Source organism: Herpailurus yagouaroundi, unplaced genomic scaffold (genome assembly GCF_014898765.1).
Source record: "Herpailurus yagouaroundi ecotype Mexico unplaced genomic scaffold, PumYag 182, whole genome shotgun sequence".
Taxonomy (NCBI): Eukaryota; Metazoa; Chordata; class Mammalia; order Carnivora; family Felidae; genus Herpailurus; species Herpailurus yagouaroundi.
In genome coordinates, this window is record NW_024412413.1 from 11,261,529 (window position 1) to 11,280,437 (window position 18,909).

An 18,909-nucleotide genomic window follows, 5' to 3' on the forward strand; every position below is an offset into this window, starting at 1 on the left:
GCGCAGGCGCCGCTGCAAACTCCCGCGCGCCAGACGCGCCCCTCCTGGGCGAACTCACTTCCGGAAGGGCGGGGGGAGCGACGAATCCCCCTTCCTCTCGAAGATGGTCCGAGCCAGCCTCTGGCCAATCAGAAAGCTTCTCTTTTCACCGCTTCTGGCTGGAGGAGGCTGGGAGTTTCATTTCCCTGAACTTTCCGGCGGCGCGGGGGCGGGAGGTGGAAATGATTGACATCTCCAGTAGCCATTCGTCTAGCGGAGTGAGCTTGACGGGCAGACACCACTAAGAAGTGTCTGGCCGGAGGGAGCTATGGGCCCCGCCCCCTCCTCCCACTGGCCTCCGAGAGCCGGGGTGGGGTGGGAGCTTTTGGCCGCAGCCAATCGAGGGTCAGCAAGGAGGAGGAGGAGGAGGCGGGGTACGTGGGCAGTGGTTGCCCGGGGAGCGCGTCTGGCACCGTGCTGGGGTTGGGGTCGGATGGCTGCGGCGTCGCGCTTCCCGATCCCCACTGCCAGGAGCTAGGCTGGGAACGAGCGGGAGCCCCGTCGCCACGCTCGCACCTTCCAGGCTGCCTTCTGAGACCTGAAGCCGGGCCCCGTCTGGCGCTCCTCTGCGCCTCCGCCCCGACCCTCGCGCGCGATAGTCGCCCCCATCCCAGAGGGTCCGGACCGCACTGTCCCTGTCCGCACCGCGGCCCCAGGCCCCTTGAGTGTCTGCCGTCCCCACTTCCCTTCCCCGGCCCCCCCCCCCCCCCCCCCGACGCTTCTAGCAGCCGCTCTTCCCCTGTCTGGTCCGCGGAGGTGGTTGGTTACCATGGTGAAGCTGGCGGCCAAATGCATCCTGGCAGGTGAGTTTGAAATTTAGTCTCCAGAATCCAGAGACTTCGTAAGTTACTGAGAGCTTTTATTCGCGTAAATTGTCTACCCTGTTTTCCTTTCTCTCTTCCAGAGATGAGTTAATGCGATTACTGATAGAGTAAACGCCACTAGGGGTGGAAGAATTCTCTTCCAGGGCACATTTGTAGCTCCAGCAGATATCCCCGCTCCCTGTCATACTCTGAGACCACCTTCACCAGTTTAAACTATATTCAGGAGGAGTAGACTCGTTAAAAAAAAAAAAAAAATCAGGCTAAGCACGCCATAAATGCTTCATCCAAACCATGTGGTGTATCCCAGTGTTAGGCATCGGTAACTTTGGTAGTCAGTAGTTGTGGGATTTTTTTTGTCCTGATCGCACCCCCTCTGGTAACAGGGATGGGAAACCGTAATGTACAGTCGACCAGAGTTTGCAAAAGGGCCATGTGTGTTGCCTTTAAGAGCCAGACTTCCCATGCTGCCCTGCACTCAGGAGGTTATAACTGTTGAATCCTCCAAAGGCAGGAATCTCTGTTTGGTTGACTCCCGCGTCCCAAGCATCCTGAACAATATCTGGAACCCAGGAGGTACTCAGTAACTAGTTGTGGAATGAATGCCAATGTGGCATTCCCATTTGTATTATTTGTACTGTTCCCTTTGTATGTCAGCACATTCAGGAAAATATTTGCCAGGATTTTGACCTGGGGCCCCTGAACACAGATGTGCTTTACTGAGTCCTTAGTGCATGCCGGACACATGCACTTCATTCAATCCCCTCACCGCAGCACACTGGGGTCGGTGCTGTATTGTTTGATCTTACCGAGGCACTGAGAGGTCAAGTCTCTTGCCCAGGGTCACCCCCTCGTGAAGGAAAGTCCTAGGCAGGATCTCAGCCCCCCAAACCTGCCCAGCTGCAAAACTCTTCACTTGTGTTACCGTTGAACCCCGGGATCTCTCTAGGGTTCCCCGACCAGCCCATGAAAGAAATGGTATAGAGGAGGAAAAAAAATTCCCCTTTTGATTCCTCTCTTCCAGACTGAAATTGATGATATTTTTAATGGCCTTTCTAATCTGAAAAGACACAGAAAGATGCCTGACAGTAGTAACTCAGATCACACTGGAGCAAAAAAATTGGTGGTTCTCAAGAGAGATCTGTAGTTTCCAGAGTGCCAGGAGAGGCAGTATTGTGTAACAAAAGTAATTCTGACTGTTCCTTTGAAGGGCTGTGTCATCTTGGGCACAGCATTTCTCTAAGCCTCAGTTTCCTTGCGGATGAGGTTTTTATTTTCTGAAGTTGTGTATTTTTTTAAATGGGCTTCTCTGACTGTTCTCTCATTTCTTTTTTAATTCCATTGCCATCCCGCGGGGCTAACTTACAGAGCACCTTCTGTGTGCCAACACTGTACTCGAACCCTCAACACAGGTGTCTCACTGAGTCCTCACAAGAACCCTGAGGGACTGGTATTATTTGGCATCCTATTTGCAGGCGGGGCATCTGAGGCCCAGAGAGGGTAAGACACTTGCCCTGGGTCACACAGCTGGATGCAGCAGAGCTGGCCTCCAGACCCAGGTGATCTGGTTTCCAGGGCTTTGTGTTTAGCCTCCGGCTACACTGTCCTCAAGCCTCAATGCTAGACTCTTTGCCCCTCTTGACACCGAGCCCCCAGGTACGATTTCACCTGATTTCAGCCACTGCCTGAGTGATTCTCGAACTCCAGTCTAGTCCTCAACTTCAGCCTCCTTTCAGGGCCTTGAGGGCATTTCCTCTTGGAAGTTTCCAGGACCCGAAAGACCTCAGCACAGCGAATCAGGCCCCCCTGCCCCACCACCCACCAGAGTCTCATTCTCTACAATGGCCCCACCACATACACCACCCCCCCCACACACACACTGGTTTTATTTTTTCCCTCTCTTATAACTAGTCAGTGAGGGACCTGATATTCAGTTCAAGTGCTTTTATTCATTCAACAGATATTTATTGAGCACCTGTGTGTGAATCACCGCGTAAGGTACAGTGGGACTACGGGGGTGAACCAGGGCAGCCCCCACACTCACGGAAGGGCTGAGACGTGCGTGATACTTTATAATCAAGCAAACACAAAGAGAATGCCGGTTGTGTCCCAGATACCAGAGAAATCCCTCAGAGCACAGCTGCTCCTTGTTCTGACTCAGATGAGGAGAGGGGACAACCCTTGACATTTATCTGTTGTGTTTACCCAAAACCCACTTAAATATGACTTGAAGCATGTCAGGCACTGCCCATATTAAGCTCATTACGTCCTCCTAACGATTCTACGAGATAGGTGCTTATTGTCCGCCTTTTATAGAAATGGCAACCGAGGCCCGGAGAGATCGCTGACCCAAGGTCACACAGCTGGTGAGGGATGGCGCTGGAGCGGGGACTTGGGTTTACTGCCCCTTGGTAGCAGTGGGGATGAGAATCGCGCCTCGCCAGAAGGTGGCTCGGAAACGGTCTCATGCTACCAGCCGTGAGCCTCACGGGTGACGACGAGAGGGAGACCTGGAGGGAGGTTCCCTCTGAGGGCTTCTCGAAGGTCAAGAGCGCAGGGGCGTGGAGCCTAGATGTGGCGTAAGGGACAGCTGGGGAACGAGTGGGATGGGAGCGTTTCCTGTGGTATGTCCGTCAAACAGGTCCTGGAAGGCAGCACCGAGAGCAACTACAGGAAGGGTCCCCCCGCCCCGGGCTGAGGGAGGCAGGGAGGCAGACAGGTCTTCGGAAGCTCAGGAAGAGAGCTCCCCGAGGAGCCGAGATGCAGACCTGAGAAGAGGGCACTGTCCCCCCGCTGGTGGCGTCTCCGAGCGGGAGTAAAAAGGCTGGTCCAGTAATAAACTGGAGAGAAGTAAATACCTACTGCCGGAGTAAAGGCCATTGCCAACGTACTGCTTAGACAGCAGGCACATGGGAAAGGGGCGAGTCCCTCCGCCCTCCCCCACCTGCCAGTCTTTCTCTAGAACGTGCACTGGCAGAGCCGGACAGGAAGCCCCTGGCAGAGGAGACCCCCCGTGAGCAGAGTCCCGGCTCCCACGTCCCGGGGCGGGACACAGAGCCCGGGCTGAGGCCTGAGGTAACCAGTGCGCTGTCCTCAGGGACGACAGAGGCAACGCGGGCTTGAGATAGAGCGGAGGCAATTGCAGATAGAGACAGCAGTTGCAGGAGCCTGGGTACAGCCGGGAGGCATGAGCACCTGGTGACATGGGCGGAACAAGTGGGTTAGGTCAGCAAGACTCCTTGGGACCTGGGGGTGCGACGCAAGCCTGGCTGTCGACAGCTAGATCGGCTGAAGGCCCAACATTCTAGTGGAAACATCCACGGGTTGTTGGAGATAGAGACCAAGCGTGGGAGAGAGAAGTGACAGGGGAAAGAGAGTAAACGGGACAGACTAACTGGGAGCAGACAGACCCACAGGAGTGCCCACGTTCGGAGGCAGGAGAACCAGGCCAGTGGGAGGACACGGGGGGCCAGGCGGGAGGGGGCTGCTTCGGGCCGACTCATCCTTCAGAGACACCAAGGAGCAGGGGAGCCGAGAAAAAGCCATTGGACTTGGCAGTGACCTCGCATGGCGCCTTTGCAGGCGTCCCTCCCTCTGTCCCCCAGGCTCAGCCCCCTCCCCCCTACCACCCCGAGGAAGTCGGCCTCGCTGCCGAAACTGCTCATTCGTTCCTTTCCTCGACGCACCCTCAGATGCTTTGGTTCTCAGCTTGGCGCTGTTTGCCTTTGCACTTGTCATCGTGTTGCTCTGCAAATGTGTTTATCAGTTACTTGCCTTCCTTGTGCCGGATCCCTCCTCAGCCGACGCTCGAGGTTTTCCATAAGTGTGGGTGACTCTGACTGACAGTCGGAAGGAAGATTTATGAAATTAACTAGAACAAATCTGTGGGGGATTTCACGAGCAGGAAGAGCCAATTTCCAACTGGATTCAGACGCAGAATTGGAGTCAAGCGGGTGGAGACAGAGCGCAAGAGGGAGAGTGATATGCTCTGTTTGTTCAGAGATGGATGGGTACCCGGCCACCGTGCAGCCCGTGGCCGCCTCTGATGTCAGGCAAGGCTGCGGCGATGGGGGCCTGCAGGGGCAGTGTTAGAAATGGGTCAGGAGTGTCCCTGAGCGCTAGGAGAGGAGTGGGGTCCGGCGGGAAGAGTGAGATGTAGGAATCCTGCGCCCGGTTACCCAGCTTTCCCTGAGCCTCGGAAGCATCATCTGTCAAGTGAGGCTGATGGTCACGGTAGGGGGTGGGGCCTGGGAAGGAGGGAACAGGACCGTGGGAACGGTTCCCTTCTGAGACGCGGTGGTAAACAGAAAAGCAAGACTGAGTAGCTCACTCAGCCCTGGAGGAGTGCACAGGAGAAATGCCACAAGTAGGCAAGTAATGGCCTCGCAAGAGAAGATTATATAGGTGGGAAAAGTCAAAACCGAAAAGCGAACAGAGCAAGCGGGCTGTGGAGAAGTCAAGAGGCACCTGGAAGCCGACTGTAAAACAGAGCGAAAGCGAGGCGATCGCCCCAGAGGGCACAAGACAGACGGACACGAACGCCCTGGTGGCTTTGCTGAGGAGCCTGGGCCGGAAGGAGAATCTGTAACACTCAAGGCCCAGAAGATCTCACGAATGAGAACAAGGCTGGCATCGCCAGAGGCAGAGCAGGGTCATGGGGAAGCGGTTGGGGGTGGGACAGGGGGACTAGGGGTGGGCATGGAGAGCCTCCAGATTAAATTGCTCCCCACAGGGGCGCCTGGGGGACTCAGTCGGTTAAGCGTCCAACTTCGGCCCAGGCCATGATCCCACGCTTCGTGGGTTCGAGCCCCGCGTTGGGCTCTGCGCTGACAGCTCAGAGCCTGGAGCCTGCTTCCGATTCTGTGTCTCCCTCTCTCTCTGCCCCTCCCCTGCTTGCACTCTGTCTCGCTGTCTCCCAAAAATAAATACTAAAAAAAAAAAAAATTGCTCCCCACAGTCTTGTGAAAGGTCCAGATCTCAAACTGAAAGTATGACATAAACCTTTAGTTTGGAGATACCGATTCATGGGGCTGTCGACCCACGAAGGCAGGTGGGGAGGTAAACCCCGGGAGGCGTAAAGCAAGCTCGGGGGAAACGGTGGCTGTTGTAGATAGACTGTAGACAGACGTGGGGAGGCCCCTGGGATGACGGATCCGCAGTGCTGCTGGGCACGCCGAGGCCAGAGTGGAACGTGTCACTTGGAAATGGATTTCAGGTTGGCCGATGTAGCAGGCAGACTCCTTGCTTCCCGTAAATGCAGAAACCCTCCCAGCTCTCACCACCCCCCACCCCGAAAGAAGCACGCAGGGTCCTAAGTATGGGAGCTCTGAACTCAAATTGGTTCCGCTAGGCAGGTGAGCCTATGAGACTGAGCCCTTTACCTTGGAGACTTCAAAGTACGTTCAAGTTTGAAAGTGACAGCTTTTCCCCATGGGGTGTGTGCAGTGAAACAGTGTGTCAGCTCTGTTCCGAGTGCTCTGAAGCCTTCCTTAAGCTCTGTTACCTTCTGGGTCAGTTCTTTTGGATGAAAGGATTACCCTTGAAGAAATGCAACCGGGCTTTGAAGACTGGTCTCCCGGACCCGTGGCCCTGCCGGCCACCTCCCAAGTCCCCATGAGAGCCAAGTACGTTTTCTCTGAAAACTCATTGAAGTTTCTGGTTTCTAACTAGCACTCTGGAGTGGGGGTGGGGGGGGGGGCGGTGGTTCTCAAGCCAGATCAGGACAGAAATGATGGTTTTCTCCTCCTCTGACCTCACAGGAGACCCGGCAGTGGGCAAGACCGCCCTGGCACAGATCTTCCGCAGCGACGGAGCCCATTTCCAGAAGAACTACACCCTGGTGAGACGTGGGAGTCGTAGGCTGGCCGAGGCTTAAAGAGAAACGGTCGGGGGCGCCTGGGTGGCTCAGTCAGTTAAGCACCCGACTCTTGTTTTCGTGAGTTTGAGCCCCGGCCGGGCTCTGTGCTGACAATGCAGACCCTGCTTGGGAATCTCTCTCTCTCCCCCCCACCTCTCTGCCCCTCCCCTGCTCATACTGTCTCTCTCTTAAAATAAATAAATAAACTTGAAAAAGAATTTAAAGAGAAATGATCATCCTTCAGCCCTGAGGGAGTGACTTTCCAGAATTCCTTGAGAAGCCCTACAGTCTGATGGGAGGCTGCTTGAATGGCCACGTGGAGATCACTTTTCCACGAGCCTCAGGGCGTGAGGCTGCCTGTGGTGCAGACGGGCCAGTGGCCCACTGGGTGACCATATACACCTCCTTGTGAGCCGGGAGTGGGAGGAGCCTAGTTGGTCCTGTCCGACTTCTACAGCAGTGAATCCAGAACATAGCAGTTCTGCCTCCTGGGCATCAGATGTTCATCGTGGCCTTTAACACGCCTCTTGGGAGCCTCTGACGCGCGTATTCTCGGTTTTCCTCGGCAGACGACAGGGGTGGATTTGGTGGTGAAGACGGTGCCAGTCCCTGACACGGGGGACAGCGTGGTAAGTGGTGCCCTTGACCTGAGAGAGCTCACCGCTCCTCCAGCTGGGCCCAGAGTCCCTGTGGTCACTGTCTTCCTCCCTGAGAGGGAATACTGTACCAGCACTTGGCCTCGGCTTGTCTGAGCACTTGGGAAGAGTCGCTGATACGGGCTGGGAGGACTGGGATATGGGCCCTGCCCTCACAGAACTTACTGGAGTATCAGGGTCCTTAACCCGGGGCCCTGTATGGGAGTCCACAGCTCTGGAAATTGAATCGCAAGGCATTGTGTTTGCATGTGCTTTCCTGGAGAGAAGGTTTAAGAATCCCCACCTTCCACGGGGCGCCTGGGTGGCTCAGTCAGTTAAGCGTCCGGCTTCCACTCAGGTCATGATCTCGCGGTTTGTGGGTTCGGGCCCCGCATCGGGCTCTGTGCTGACAGCTCGGAGCCTGGAACCTGCGTCGGATTCTGTGTCTCCCTCTCTCTCTCTGCCCCTCCCCTGCTGGCGCTCTGTCTCTGTCTCTCTTTCTCGCTCTCTCAAAAACAAACATTAACAACAACAACAAAAAAAGAATCCCCGCCTTCTTAAAGAGATCCATGAGAAAACACAGTTTTAGGTACCCCCGATGCAGTGAGAAAGCATGAAACGCAGATTACAGCACTGACCTTCAGACCGTGTGCCGGGGTCAGAAGCCAGCCAGGGGGCATCAGTGCCCAGGGGAGCCGAAGGGGGAGACTTCCCAGAGCAGCAGCAGCGGGGAGGGGCTCTCGCATGGGCTGGCCGAGGTTCGGGCAGGGGCAGGAAGGGTCATCCTCGGTCTTCTGTCTGAATCCCACCATCGGAGACCGACGGCAGGCTGTCCTACTTTAAGCGCCTTCCCCAGGCCTACTCGGTGACCTGCTTTAAAAAAGAATTGTCTGAAGATCTGAAAATCAATTTGGTTAACAAAGTGCAGAATGACCTTTTGGAAACCAGAGCACGTGTCAGCCTGTTTAGCGCTCCTGGGACTTTTGGGTTCGGGGTGAGGAGAGGTGAGCCGCCACACAGAAAGTGCTGGTTGTGCCGGCTGTCTCAGGTCTGCGGTGAGCCCAGCGTCGTCTCGGGGACTTGCGGCCAGCGATTTCCCCTCTACATGCAGACTTTCTTGGGACTTGCCTTTCTGGTTCTAGGAACTCTTCATTTTTGACTCTGCCGGCAAGGAGCTGTTTTCGGAAATGCTGGATAAATTGGCAAGTAGCCTGCGATCTTTTCCCTAACCCCCGCCCCCGCCCCCTTCCGCCAGAAAGTTGACCCCTTCGCTGCTCTCCCGGCAAGGTCACTGCAGCCTGGCTGCCTGGAGGACAGTGCTACCAAGGCAGAGTTCTTCAAGGGCCATTCCTCCCCGCCTTGGGACTTGGCGGCTTCTTGGCCAGCGGGACTGGCTCTCGTGCACGTGATTCCCCCGCCCCCAGCTCTGGAATGGCCGGGTTCAGAATGTGCCGGAGCCGTGTGACTCAGTCCCCGCAGCACTCTGGGCCCCCCTTCTTTAGACGGCCCCCGCTGGTGATGCCAGGAGCAAATATTTCCTTCTCCCTGTAGCGAGAGACTCACCTTGGCCCAGTCCCCGGGGTTTGCTCTGGGCCCTGTGCCTACTGCCGCCCCAGGCCTATCGTGCCCACCCGCCCATCCTCTCAGGATCCCGCTTGCTGTACCTTCCAAGGTAACAGTTCTGCTAATCCGGGCCAGTGAGCTAATTACAAGGTTTGAGCTCTCCAGAGCCCTCCCCTGCCTTTCCAAGAATGGCCACATTTTAATAGAAATCGTTTCCTGCCCCTTTTTTGTGGTCTAAAAGAAAGAGGTCTGATGATTGTCATCTCTCACGGGCCTGGCTTCATGCGTCAATCCGTGATGTTTACGGCGCGCCTGCTGTGGGCACGGCCTCGCCCTGGGTGCTGGCCTGCGGGGCAAAGGGAGGATGTGTCTGGGCAAGTCAGGGCCACCTGGTACCGATCGGCCCAAACCCTGACTCGGGGCTCCTGCGCTGGCTCCAGCTCGATCCCAGGCCTGTCCTGGGTCACCTCACTGAGGCCTAGAGGAACGAGGTGTCTCCCTCACGCACAGAAGGGGAGATCAAGCAAGACTTCTTGAGTTAGTCTGCGGGGTGAAGGTGCGAGGGGTTCATCCTCTCAGTCCAAGTGGCAGCCTAGCCTTGGGAAGGAGTGAGCCCTCTAGAGCCAATCCTGGGCTGGCCTTGCCAGGACAACTGGAGGGACGAAGGATTCTTCCCCACACCCTGGAGGTTATGGACACACCAGAAATAAACTGTAATTGTGCAGGACGGGGGTGCGCAGAGGGGAGGGCAGGGTAAGAGAGCCTCACACACCAGGACGGGCATCACAGCCTGAGCAGGGCTGTCCTGTGCCCTTGTGCCGGGCAGCAGGACGTCCCAGGACTCTGAGCGGCCCCTGAAGGCGATGGCCCTCGCGGGCACGGCCCTGGTTCGTAATTGGGACAGTGAGCCCTGTCCAGTTGTTGGTCTGGTTTGGACTGGGGCTGGCACGCTGCAGGAGAAGCAGAAAGTGCCCTTTGCATTGGGAACAGCCGGCCCTTATTAGGAAGATGCGGGACAAACAGGTTTCCCGTGGCTGGCTAACGGAAGAAAGGATGCCTATTAGGCCTGCAAAGCAGAAAAACCTAATAAGTTGTATGAGAGCGGGCCCTCCCTAGGAATGCGACCAAGTACGAATGAATGAAACCAGTGGCAGGCCAGAGCTTTTCTGGGTAGAAAAAAGCCTCAGTCCTACCCCAGTCATTAAAGCATGTCTGATCTGGGCAAGTCAGTTACCCTCTCTGAACCCAGTGTCTTTAGCTAGGCAGCAGGGATATTGAGACGGGCCCCGCAGGGTCGGGAGGTTTCTCAGCCATGCACAGAACGCGCCCAGCAGGCAGCCTGGCGCGGAGGTGAGCCCGTGCCCTCCCCTTCGTTCCTTTGGGTGAATTGTTTTCTCCCGCGGGCTGGCTCAGTTTTCTGACTCTCATCCCTAGTAGAGGTCGTCTCCCCACCCCCTGTCCCTTCCCTCGGAAGGCCAGATTTTTCTCCCAGCCTAGAAATCGCTGTCACCGTTACTGACGTGCACTCATCCGGCCCGTCCCGCACAGTGGGAGAGTCCCAACGTCTTGTGTCTCGTCTATGACGTGACCAACGAGCAGTCCTTCACCAACTGCAGCAAGTGGCTGGAGAAGGCTCGGTCCCAGATCCCAGGCACGTCTCTCCCAGGTAGGAGCTGCGGCCATCTGCGTTTTCCAGCAGCACCTCTGTCCCTCAAGTCCACGGGCGCGAGGTCATTGCAGGGGTGGCTACGGGTGTAAAACAGGGTGCCCCCGGCTTTGAGTATGGTGGTCTGGATTGAACAGTGGCTCTGCCTCTTAGCACAGTCACCACACACCTCCGTGAGTCCATAACACGGGCAGATGACGCCCCTCGCCCCCCACCCCCAGCCTTGCAGGGTGACGGAGAGGAGACTCAAGATAATACGGGGAAGGTGCAGTGATAGGAATGAGATTTTATTTCTGAAAGCCAGCCCTGGGGATGAATTCCTCATTTTCTCCTGTATGTGGGGCGCAAGTAAACATTCAAGTCCTATTGTCACTTCTGAATGCTTTAAATCAGTTTATTTTTCATCCCTATGTGAGATCAACAAATTCCCCTCATTAGAGACCAGGGAAGCGATCTCCAGAGACGGGCTCAGAAATTAGTTGCAGCTGATGCAGCTGGGAATGGAACTAAATTACCTCTGAGTCCCTGACTCTGAGCCCAGCCCTTAGATTAGTATTAATGACCATTTTTAACGTTTGCTCCATGTGCTAGGAATTATCACAAACGCTCACATAAATTTGGCCGTCGCCTTGCAGCCTTAAGGAGACAAGGCAGACAGATCCACGTGAAGTCTAGAAGAAGGGCTGAGCAAGAGCTGTGTGGGAAAAGCAAAGCCCGCCTCCTCTCCCGGGGCCCTCGGGGGCGGGCCCTGGACCCTCTCTCTCTCCCGGTGCTCACCACCTCGAATCAGGCAGCCTCCCCCAGCGTTGCAGACCCCTCGAAATCCGTGTGCTTTGCTCTTTTCTCTCTCCAGCTGTCCTCCCAGGCTGCCACAGTTCAATGTGATGCTTTGGTTGTTTCTTTCGAGTAGGTGTGTTAGTGGGGAACAAGACAGACCTGGCCGGCAGACGGGCGGTGGATTCGGCTCAGGCCCGGGCGTGGGCCCTGGGCCAAGGCCTGGAATGTTTTGAAACATCCGTGGTAAGTACCTCCGCCTGCTCCGTGGCCACGTCTGGACTGGGCCCCTGCTGGGTGTGGTTTCTCACGTGACCTCATAGGCACGGAGTCAGTATGCTCCCATACCCAGGTTGTCATTTGGAGCTGACGTTCCCATTCCTAGTCCAGGATCTTTTCTCAGGAGCCACTCGTGCGCTACGGTAAAGCAGATCGGCCGGCCGGCCCTGGAAAAAGTTGTATCTCAGTTTAATAAGAAACACAAGCGCGTCGGGTTCGATCGTAGCGACCGTTGGCATTTGCGTGAGACGGGATGGATCACGGTGCTGCCGGCACATTATCTGACGGTCCTCACGGTACCGTGGGCCTGGGAGCCGGGCCCTTAATAAGCCCCACTTCCGTGTTGAGGAGGTGAAGGGACTCGCCCAAGGTCCCGTGACTGTTCAGTTGCCGTGCGGATGTGAACCTTTTAAATCCCCCCCAAGCGGCCTGCTCCCTTGGGAAAGCGTCGCGGGTAAAGGCCAGCGCTCTGCCCAGCGATGGCGAAGCAGCAGGGCTGAACCGTGGGACCCTTGGCGGGTCCGTTAGTTTCTTGGTGCCTCAGGCTCCTCACCTGTAAAATGGGGATAATAAACTCCCATTCCTCATTGAGTGACAAATAGGAGAATTAAGTCAGATGGCGAATACGAAAACATTGGCACAAAGCCTGGTGCGTAACACACGCTCGATAAATATTTGCTTTTTCACATGGAATTATTCCCCCTAGTCATCTTCTGGATAGTGTTGTTGCCTCAAAGTTTTGCAATCCTAGATTCTGCAAAGCTAAGTGTCCCTCTTACCTTCTGGCCCGATCATCGCAAATGCTCAACTAATGAAATTCCAATTCGTGAGCTTTTGAGGATAGGGTTTTCTCATCTTTGGTGTCGTGTGCCCCTGAGCCACCCACATCAGGCCATACGGTAAGAGCTTGGATTGCGAGTAACTTGTTCTGCGAATGTTCCGCCAGGCGAGCAACCGTTGTTTTTTTCTTTTTTTTTTTTAAAGTTTATTTATTTTGAGAGAAACAGAGACAGCGCAAGCAGGGGTGGGGTGGGGAGAGAGAGAATCCCAAGCAGGCTCCACGCCATCAGTGCAGAGCCCCACACGGGGCCCGACCCCAGGAAACCGTGAGGTCATGGCCTGAGCAGAAACCGAGGGTTGGACGCCTAGCCGACTGAGCCACCCGGGCGCCCCCAGAACTTACTCATCTTAAAACTGGAACTTGGCGCCCCTCGCTCATTTCCCCCACCTCCCCTGGCAACCCCCCCACCTGCTTTGTGCTGCCGTGACTTCTGTTTCTTCAGATCCACGCGTAAGCGAGAATCTGTCTGCCTTCTCTGTCTGCCTTCTTTCACTTAGCATGATGCCCTCAAGGTTCAGCCACGGTGTCACAGGCAGCAGGATTTCCTTCCCTTTTATGGCTGAACAATATCCCATTACGCACATACACAGACCACGGTCTCTAATTCATCCGTTGATGGACACTTAAGTTGTGTGCACATCTTGGCTATTAGGAATAATGCAGTGAGCATGAGGGTCCAGACATCTCTTCAAGGCAGCGATTTCATCTCCTTTGGGTATTTACCCAGAGGTGGGATTGTTGGACCGTCCGGTAGTTCAAGTTTTAACAGTTGAGGGACCTCCACGCTTTTCCAGAGTGGCCTCATCCCTTTGCGTTCCTACCAGCAGTGCCGGGGGGGGGGGGGGGTCCCTTTCTCTCCACGTCCTCGCCGGCACCTGCCATCTCTCTAGGGTAACGGGCATCCCAAGAGGCGCGAGGTGGGTCTGGTCGTGGTTTTGGCTCGCCTTCCCCTGCGGGTGAGAAGCGTCTGGCACCTTCTCACGTACCAGTTCGTCACTTGAATATCCTTTTCGGGAAAACGTCTGTTCGCTCCTCTGCCCATTTTTTAAAATCCGATTATTTACGTTTTTGCTATTGAGTTATCTAAGTTCCTCATATATTTTGAGCATTCACCCCTTATCGGATGTGTGATTTGCAAGTATTTCCTTGTTTTCCATCGGTTGCCCTTTCGTTTTTTGTTTTGTTTTAGTGTTTATTTATTTTTGAGAGAGAGAGAGAGAGAGAGAGAGAGGTAGAGCACAAGCAGGGGAGGGGCAGAGAGAGAAGGAGACACAGAATCCGAAGCAGGCTCCAGGCTCCCAGCTGTCCGCACAGAGCCCGACACGGGGCTCGAACCCACTGACTGCGAGCTCATGACCTGAGCCGAAGTCGGACGCTTAACCGACTGAGCCACCCAGGCGCCCCTGCTCTTTTCATTTTGTTGTTTCTTTTACTGCACAGAAGCTTTTCAGTTTGATGTAGTCCCAGTTATTGATTTTTGCTTCCACTGCTTGTGCTTTGCTGTTATATCCATAAAATCATTGCCAAGTTCCGTGTCCAAGAGCTTTTTCCCGACGTTTTCTTCTAGGACTTTTATGGTTTTCGGTCTTAAGTTCAGACCTTGAGTCCATTCCGAGTTAATTTTTGTGAATGCTGTAAAAGCTTCATTCTCTTGCATGTGAATATCTGGTTTTCCCAGCATCATTTATCACAGAGACTATCGCCCACGTATGCAGGGGTTTATTTCTGGGATCTCAGTTCTGTTCCGTTGGTCTTTGTATCTGTTTCTATGCCAGGGCCATCCTGTTTTGATTGTCGCTGCTTCATAATATAGTTTGAAATCAGGACATGTTGACCCCTCCAACTTGGTTCTTCTTTCTCGGGATTGCTTTGGCCATTTGGGGTCTTTTGCGGTTCCTCTTAGACTTTCTAACACCCCTCAGTATTTGACATTAAGCGTTGTTTTAAGCACGTTAAAATAGAAACATAAAGTGTCCATCGGTGTAGGACAGTATGAAATGCAAGCAAGTTCAAGAAGGATCCCCTCCTTCTTGAGGAGGGTTCCTCTTGCAGGAAGGTGAGGGAGGGAACCGACGTTTGCTGAGGGCCTGCTATGGGCTAGGTGTTTGCACACGTTCTCTGCTGCCGACACTTCTGGAAGCCCTGGCAGACAGCCACCGCTGTCCCTCTCTTACAGATGCCGAGCAGACTCCGAAAGGTCACATAGCTCTCCCTGGTTGCCCAGCTTATGAGCAGTCGGGCCAGGACTAGAATGCAGGCCTGTCTAGCATGAGAACCTTCTAGAAGGAGCTCTGGCCTGCCACAGAACCAACTTTGGGACTCTCAGGGGCAGAACTATAGGCCAGATTGAGCACTGGTCTGAGAGCCTGTTCTAAGGATCTTTCACACAAAGCGGACATCCTCTGGGGTATGTCAGTGACACTGTGATCGGTTAACAGAAGGGTTCCAGGATTCTTGTCATTGGCAAACCCTCTTAATGCCTTCGGAAAGTGGTTCCGTCTACATCTGCTACTTCAGGAGTGCTCCCTGGTATACAGAGAGGCTCATCTCCACTGCATTTCTTAACTTTTTAATATTATTTATATATTATACATATATATATATATTTAAATAAATAAATATTATAAATAAATGTTATAAATAAATTATATATTAATATATTAATATAAATAACTATTTTATATGTATTATATATTATATGTTAATAAATTTATATATATATAAGCTTCTGTAAATAATATTTATATAATATATAATTATAATGTATATACTATATAATATATTTATATATGTATATAAATAATGTTTCTATTTTATATATATATTATATTATTATTTAATATTGCGTTTTCCCCACATCTTGCTTCTGGGAGCTCTCAGATTCATTTGGAAATCCCTGTGTGTGTCCTGCGTAGGCCTCGTTCTCTTTCCGCTCCTTACTTAACGATCCTTTCAGCCAGTGTAACATTTTACTATTTAACATTGGCGTTGCCCGGAACACACATCTGCCTTGCCAATGTTCTTTCTCTCCTGTCCGACTGGAGGGCTGCTGGTCCTTGACAGTGGGGGTTCTCGTCTCGCCTACAGACGGCCCCCCTCGCTCCTCAGCACCGCCCCCTCTGTGTCGGCTCTCGGCCAACTTGTCTCCTTCAGCTTGGGATGTCCCTTGCTAGAAAGTCTGGGTGACACGCTCCGTGAGAACTGGTTTCCGTTGTGCATTTCTGTCGCCCCAGCTGGCGGAGCGGAAAGGCCGCTCTTCTCCCGTTGGGGAGTTCGAATCCCCGGCCCGGCTCTGCACACACCAGCTGAGCCACCGCACCCCCCCCCCCCCCCGGGCCGCAGACCGCTCCCCTACAAGACGAGGGCAGTGGGCTCGATGACTTCGGAACATTCTTCAGTTTGGAAATCCTTCCCTTTCGTTGGGGAGGTATTGTTGCCTCTTGTCAAGGCTGCACTTGTGGCCGCTGCCTAGGATTGTTTGGAAACAGGTTCTCATGCGTTCCCAGCTTGAGCTTCTGCCCTGAAAGGAGCGGGCTCTTTCTTCTGGCAACTTATTTCGCAAAACAGTCGGTAAGTCACAGATGCACACGTGCACGCAGAGAGTGCGAGGGCGGTAGCTACGTTGAGAGGCTACCATTTTCTTTCCCCGAGAGCTCGTCCGCGTTCACCCTGGAGGGCCGGCTCTTCCCACCCTGTAGAGAAAAGTCTAGGGCCGCCTCCGGGACTTTCCTCATCTCTCCGAGAACAAAAAGTCCTTTGGGCACCGTTAGTCACAAAATACTCACTTCAGTGATGAAAATGCACAGCGCTGTGCCGGGTTCTGTAGGTTCCTAATGACTTAGCGTCCGTGCCTCCTGCCACACCTGCCGTGGGAGGCCGGGCCGCTGGTCTGAGGTCCTACACTTGTGCTGCCTCGCAAGCCCGCAGCCTGCGGGAGAGGCGGCTCAGGTGGCCCTGCTGGGACCTGCTACAGTCCCTCTGGACTTGCCGGGTGTCTCAGGCTGGCGCCTTGGGAGCACCGCCACGATGCCCCCTCCCGGGCCCACTGGCAGAACCCCCCCCCACCACCTGCAGATCACAGGTGACACCCCCCTCGCCCTGCCGCAGCCTGGCTCCCTCTGTTCTTGTTGGGGCCATCGCCCTCCTGGAGCACGTCCGTGCAGAGTCCCTTCAAGGCCACAGCAGGCCGGCTCCCCGCTCAGGCCACCGGTGGTCCAGGGCAGGGCTGCTGCGACCCTCTCCTGGCTGGGCCATCAAAGCAGCCAGCCCCAGTTGGACCTCGATGCTTCCCAGGCCTGGCCCCGGCACTGGCCTGAGCCCCCCGGGCCTCGGTCTTCATCTCGGAACCTCCCACTGGGCTCGGGGTGAGGGAGAGGCACCCCAGGGGTCAGTGCCACGGCCTTGCCTGACTCAAGGTGACTGTGGGCATCCTTGCCCGTCTGTGGTTTTGCTTTGGCCTTCGGGGCCCCAGTCAAACCTAAGGGAGGACGCGTCTCATTTCCAGTCTCCCGTCACACACGTGGTGAGCGTGGCCGAAAGTACACGCTTTGTAGAAACATCCAGTACAGACCGAGCTTCCCCGCTGACAGGCGTGTGGCTTTTGCAAGTTCCCGTAACCTGTCGCGTCTCCGTTTCCTTCCCACACAGAGGGTGCGGTTGTCACCAGCCCTGCCGGTGAGGTGAACGGCAGCGATCCGGTAACACCACCGGCTTCTTGTCTCTACAGAAGGAGCTGGAGGACTGTGAAGCCCCCTTCCGCTGCCTGGCCAAGCAGTTCCACCACCTGTACCGGGAGAAGCTGGAGGTGTTCCACGCGCTGCTGTGAGGGCCGGGGTGGGCTGCGCCTCACCAGGCGCCATGCTGCTGGGGAGCCACCAGCGGCCGCGGCTCCTCGGGGCCAAGAGACGCTGGAACTGCCCGGCCCTTCCACGGCTTCATGACGGCTTTAAATAAAAGAAGGTAAAGAAGCATCATCTCCTTCCGTTCTTGGCCGGGGCAGCCCCGGTTCCAGACCAGCCTGGGGAGCGGCGCTCAGAACCTTGGTGGCCCCTCGCTGGAGGCAGCTGGTGCTTGCCCGAGTCGGCGGTCCCGCCCGCCCTGGAGGGTCTGCACCGAGCGCAGCCCGCAGTGGGATGGCAGCTCGGAACTGGCCACACGGCCGAGGGGCCGGTGGCCGTCTCATTCTCACGCATTCACTTTGCTGCCTGTTCTGTGCAGGCGCCAGAGGTCCCTTGCAGCTGCTACTGTCGCCGACCACACGGTGCCCTCTGCCGGCCCCCTCGGGGCCCCCAGCCCTTCCCGGCTGCCGGGAACCATGGGTGCCCAGGGAGCCGAGAACCAGCCCGTTTTCCTTCACTGACCTGCCTCTCGGAGCCTGGCAGCCGTCATAATTCTCTGTACTAAGCTTGACTCTTTCCACCCTGTGCCTGCTGCCAGATTAATCTTCCTAAAACCCCATATTCACCCTTGTACTCCCCTGATTAAAGACCCACAGAGGTTCCTCATAGCCTCTTACATCAGGGCTGTGGGCTGCAGTCTGGCTTGGAAAGCCGCCTGTCACCGCGCCCCCCTCCCCCCCCGGGGGCCCTTGGCTTCATCACCCTCCCTCAGCCCGCACCCCCCCCACACACACCGCTTCGTGCAGAGCGCCAGCTTCGGGGTGGACAGACCTGGGTTTGTCCCAATGGCAGCGATGATCACGAAAATTACTCTGGGTGCTGTTGACGGCCGGCCATGTCTCTGCCTGGGCTAAGCACGTTACGTATATTAGCTAATGTAATCCTTGCCGTGCAGTCTTCTCGTCCCACTTCTACGGATTGAGGAACCGGAGTCAGAATTAAGTAACTTAGCCAAGGGGTGTTAGAGCCAGGATCGTGGACTCCAGAGCCCTGCTCACAGCCGCTGCCCCTTCCACCTCCCTCGCCCCCCCCCCACCCACCCCCCCGGTTTGGCCTGGCCCGGAGCAGGTGGAAGACTTCCCATCTGCAAAGAGGGTCGGCGAGGCTGCCCCTCGAGGTGACCACGAGAAGTGAAATAACAGGTGAAAGGCATCGGGCACGTGGAGGCACCATGCCAGGCCCCACCCTGCCCCAGCCCCTTCCTCTAAGGGTCATTTCACATGAACCCAAAGCAGCCACCGCAGGCTTCCGACTGAGTCATTCCTTCCAAAGGTGGTCGTGGAGGACCTACGACGCGTGGGGCTTTTTTCTAGGCGCCTTTTCTAGCCATGCCAAGCTGCTATCTCGGGCCACGTGGCCCGGAAGGGAAACCTACCAAAAACAACCAAGGAGCCATGGAGGGGACGTTTCCAGTTGCTCCAGGGTTGGTTACTGGGACCCTCAGCTGGGGACAAAGAGGTGTTAAGAGAGGACAAAAGGCTGGGGCCAGACGCCTTCCCCAGGGCACGATGGGAGGTGGCAGAATTGGCCCCGCTG

The 18,909-nt window shown here is 55.4% G+C and overlaps 1 protein-coding gene across 2 annotated transcripts; it reads left to right on the forward strand.

Moving 5' to 3' along the window:
* The first annotated feature begins 394 nt into the window (after positions 1–394).
* IFT27 (intraflagellar transport 27) lies at positions 395–17,446 on the forward strand. 2 transcript variants are annotated; one of them, XM_040490915.1, is made up of 7 exons: positions 395–842; positions 6,620–6,699; positions 7,287–7,346; positions 8,495–8,554; positions 10,464–10,581; positions 11,492–11,601; positions 17,123–17,204. In XM_040490915.1, the coding sequence occupies exons 1-7, from the start codon at positions 809–811 to the stop codon at positions 17,156–17,158; spliced, it is 498 nt and encodes a 165-aa protein (XP_040346849.1). In that variant the 5' UTR covers positions 395–808; the 3' UTR covers positions 17,159–17,204. The 2 variants fall into 2 exon arrangements, with proteins under 2 accessions (XP_040346849.1, XP_040346848.1); XM_040490914.1 differs by having other exon boundaries at positions 399–842; positions 17,202–17,446.
* Positions 17,447–18,909: the final 1,463 nt, after the last annotated feature.

Excerpts from the sequence above, each read along its gene's own strand:
- IFT27 (XM_040490914.1), top strand. The coding sequence starts at position 809 with ATGGTGAAGCTGGCGGCCAAATGCATCCTGGCAG. Across the intron at positions 843-6,619 it reads GGCCAAATGCATCCTGGCAG|GAGACCCGGCAGTGGGCAAG; the intron begins GTGAGTTTGAAA and ends CTGACCTCACAG. Across the intron at positions 7,347-8,494 it reads CTGACACGGGGGACAGCGTG|GAACTCTTCATTTTTGACTC; the intron begins GTAAGTGGTGCC and ends TTCTGGTTCTAG.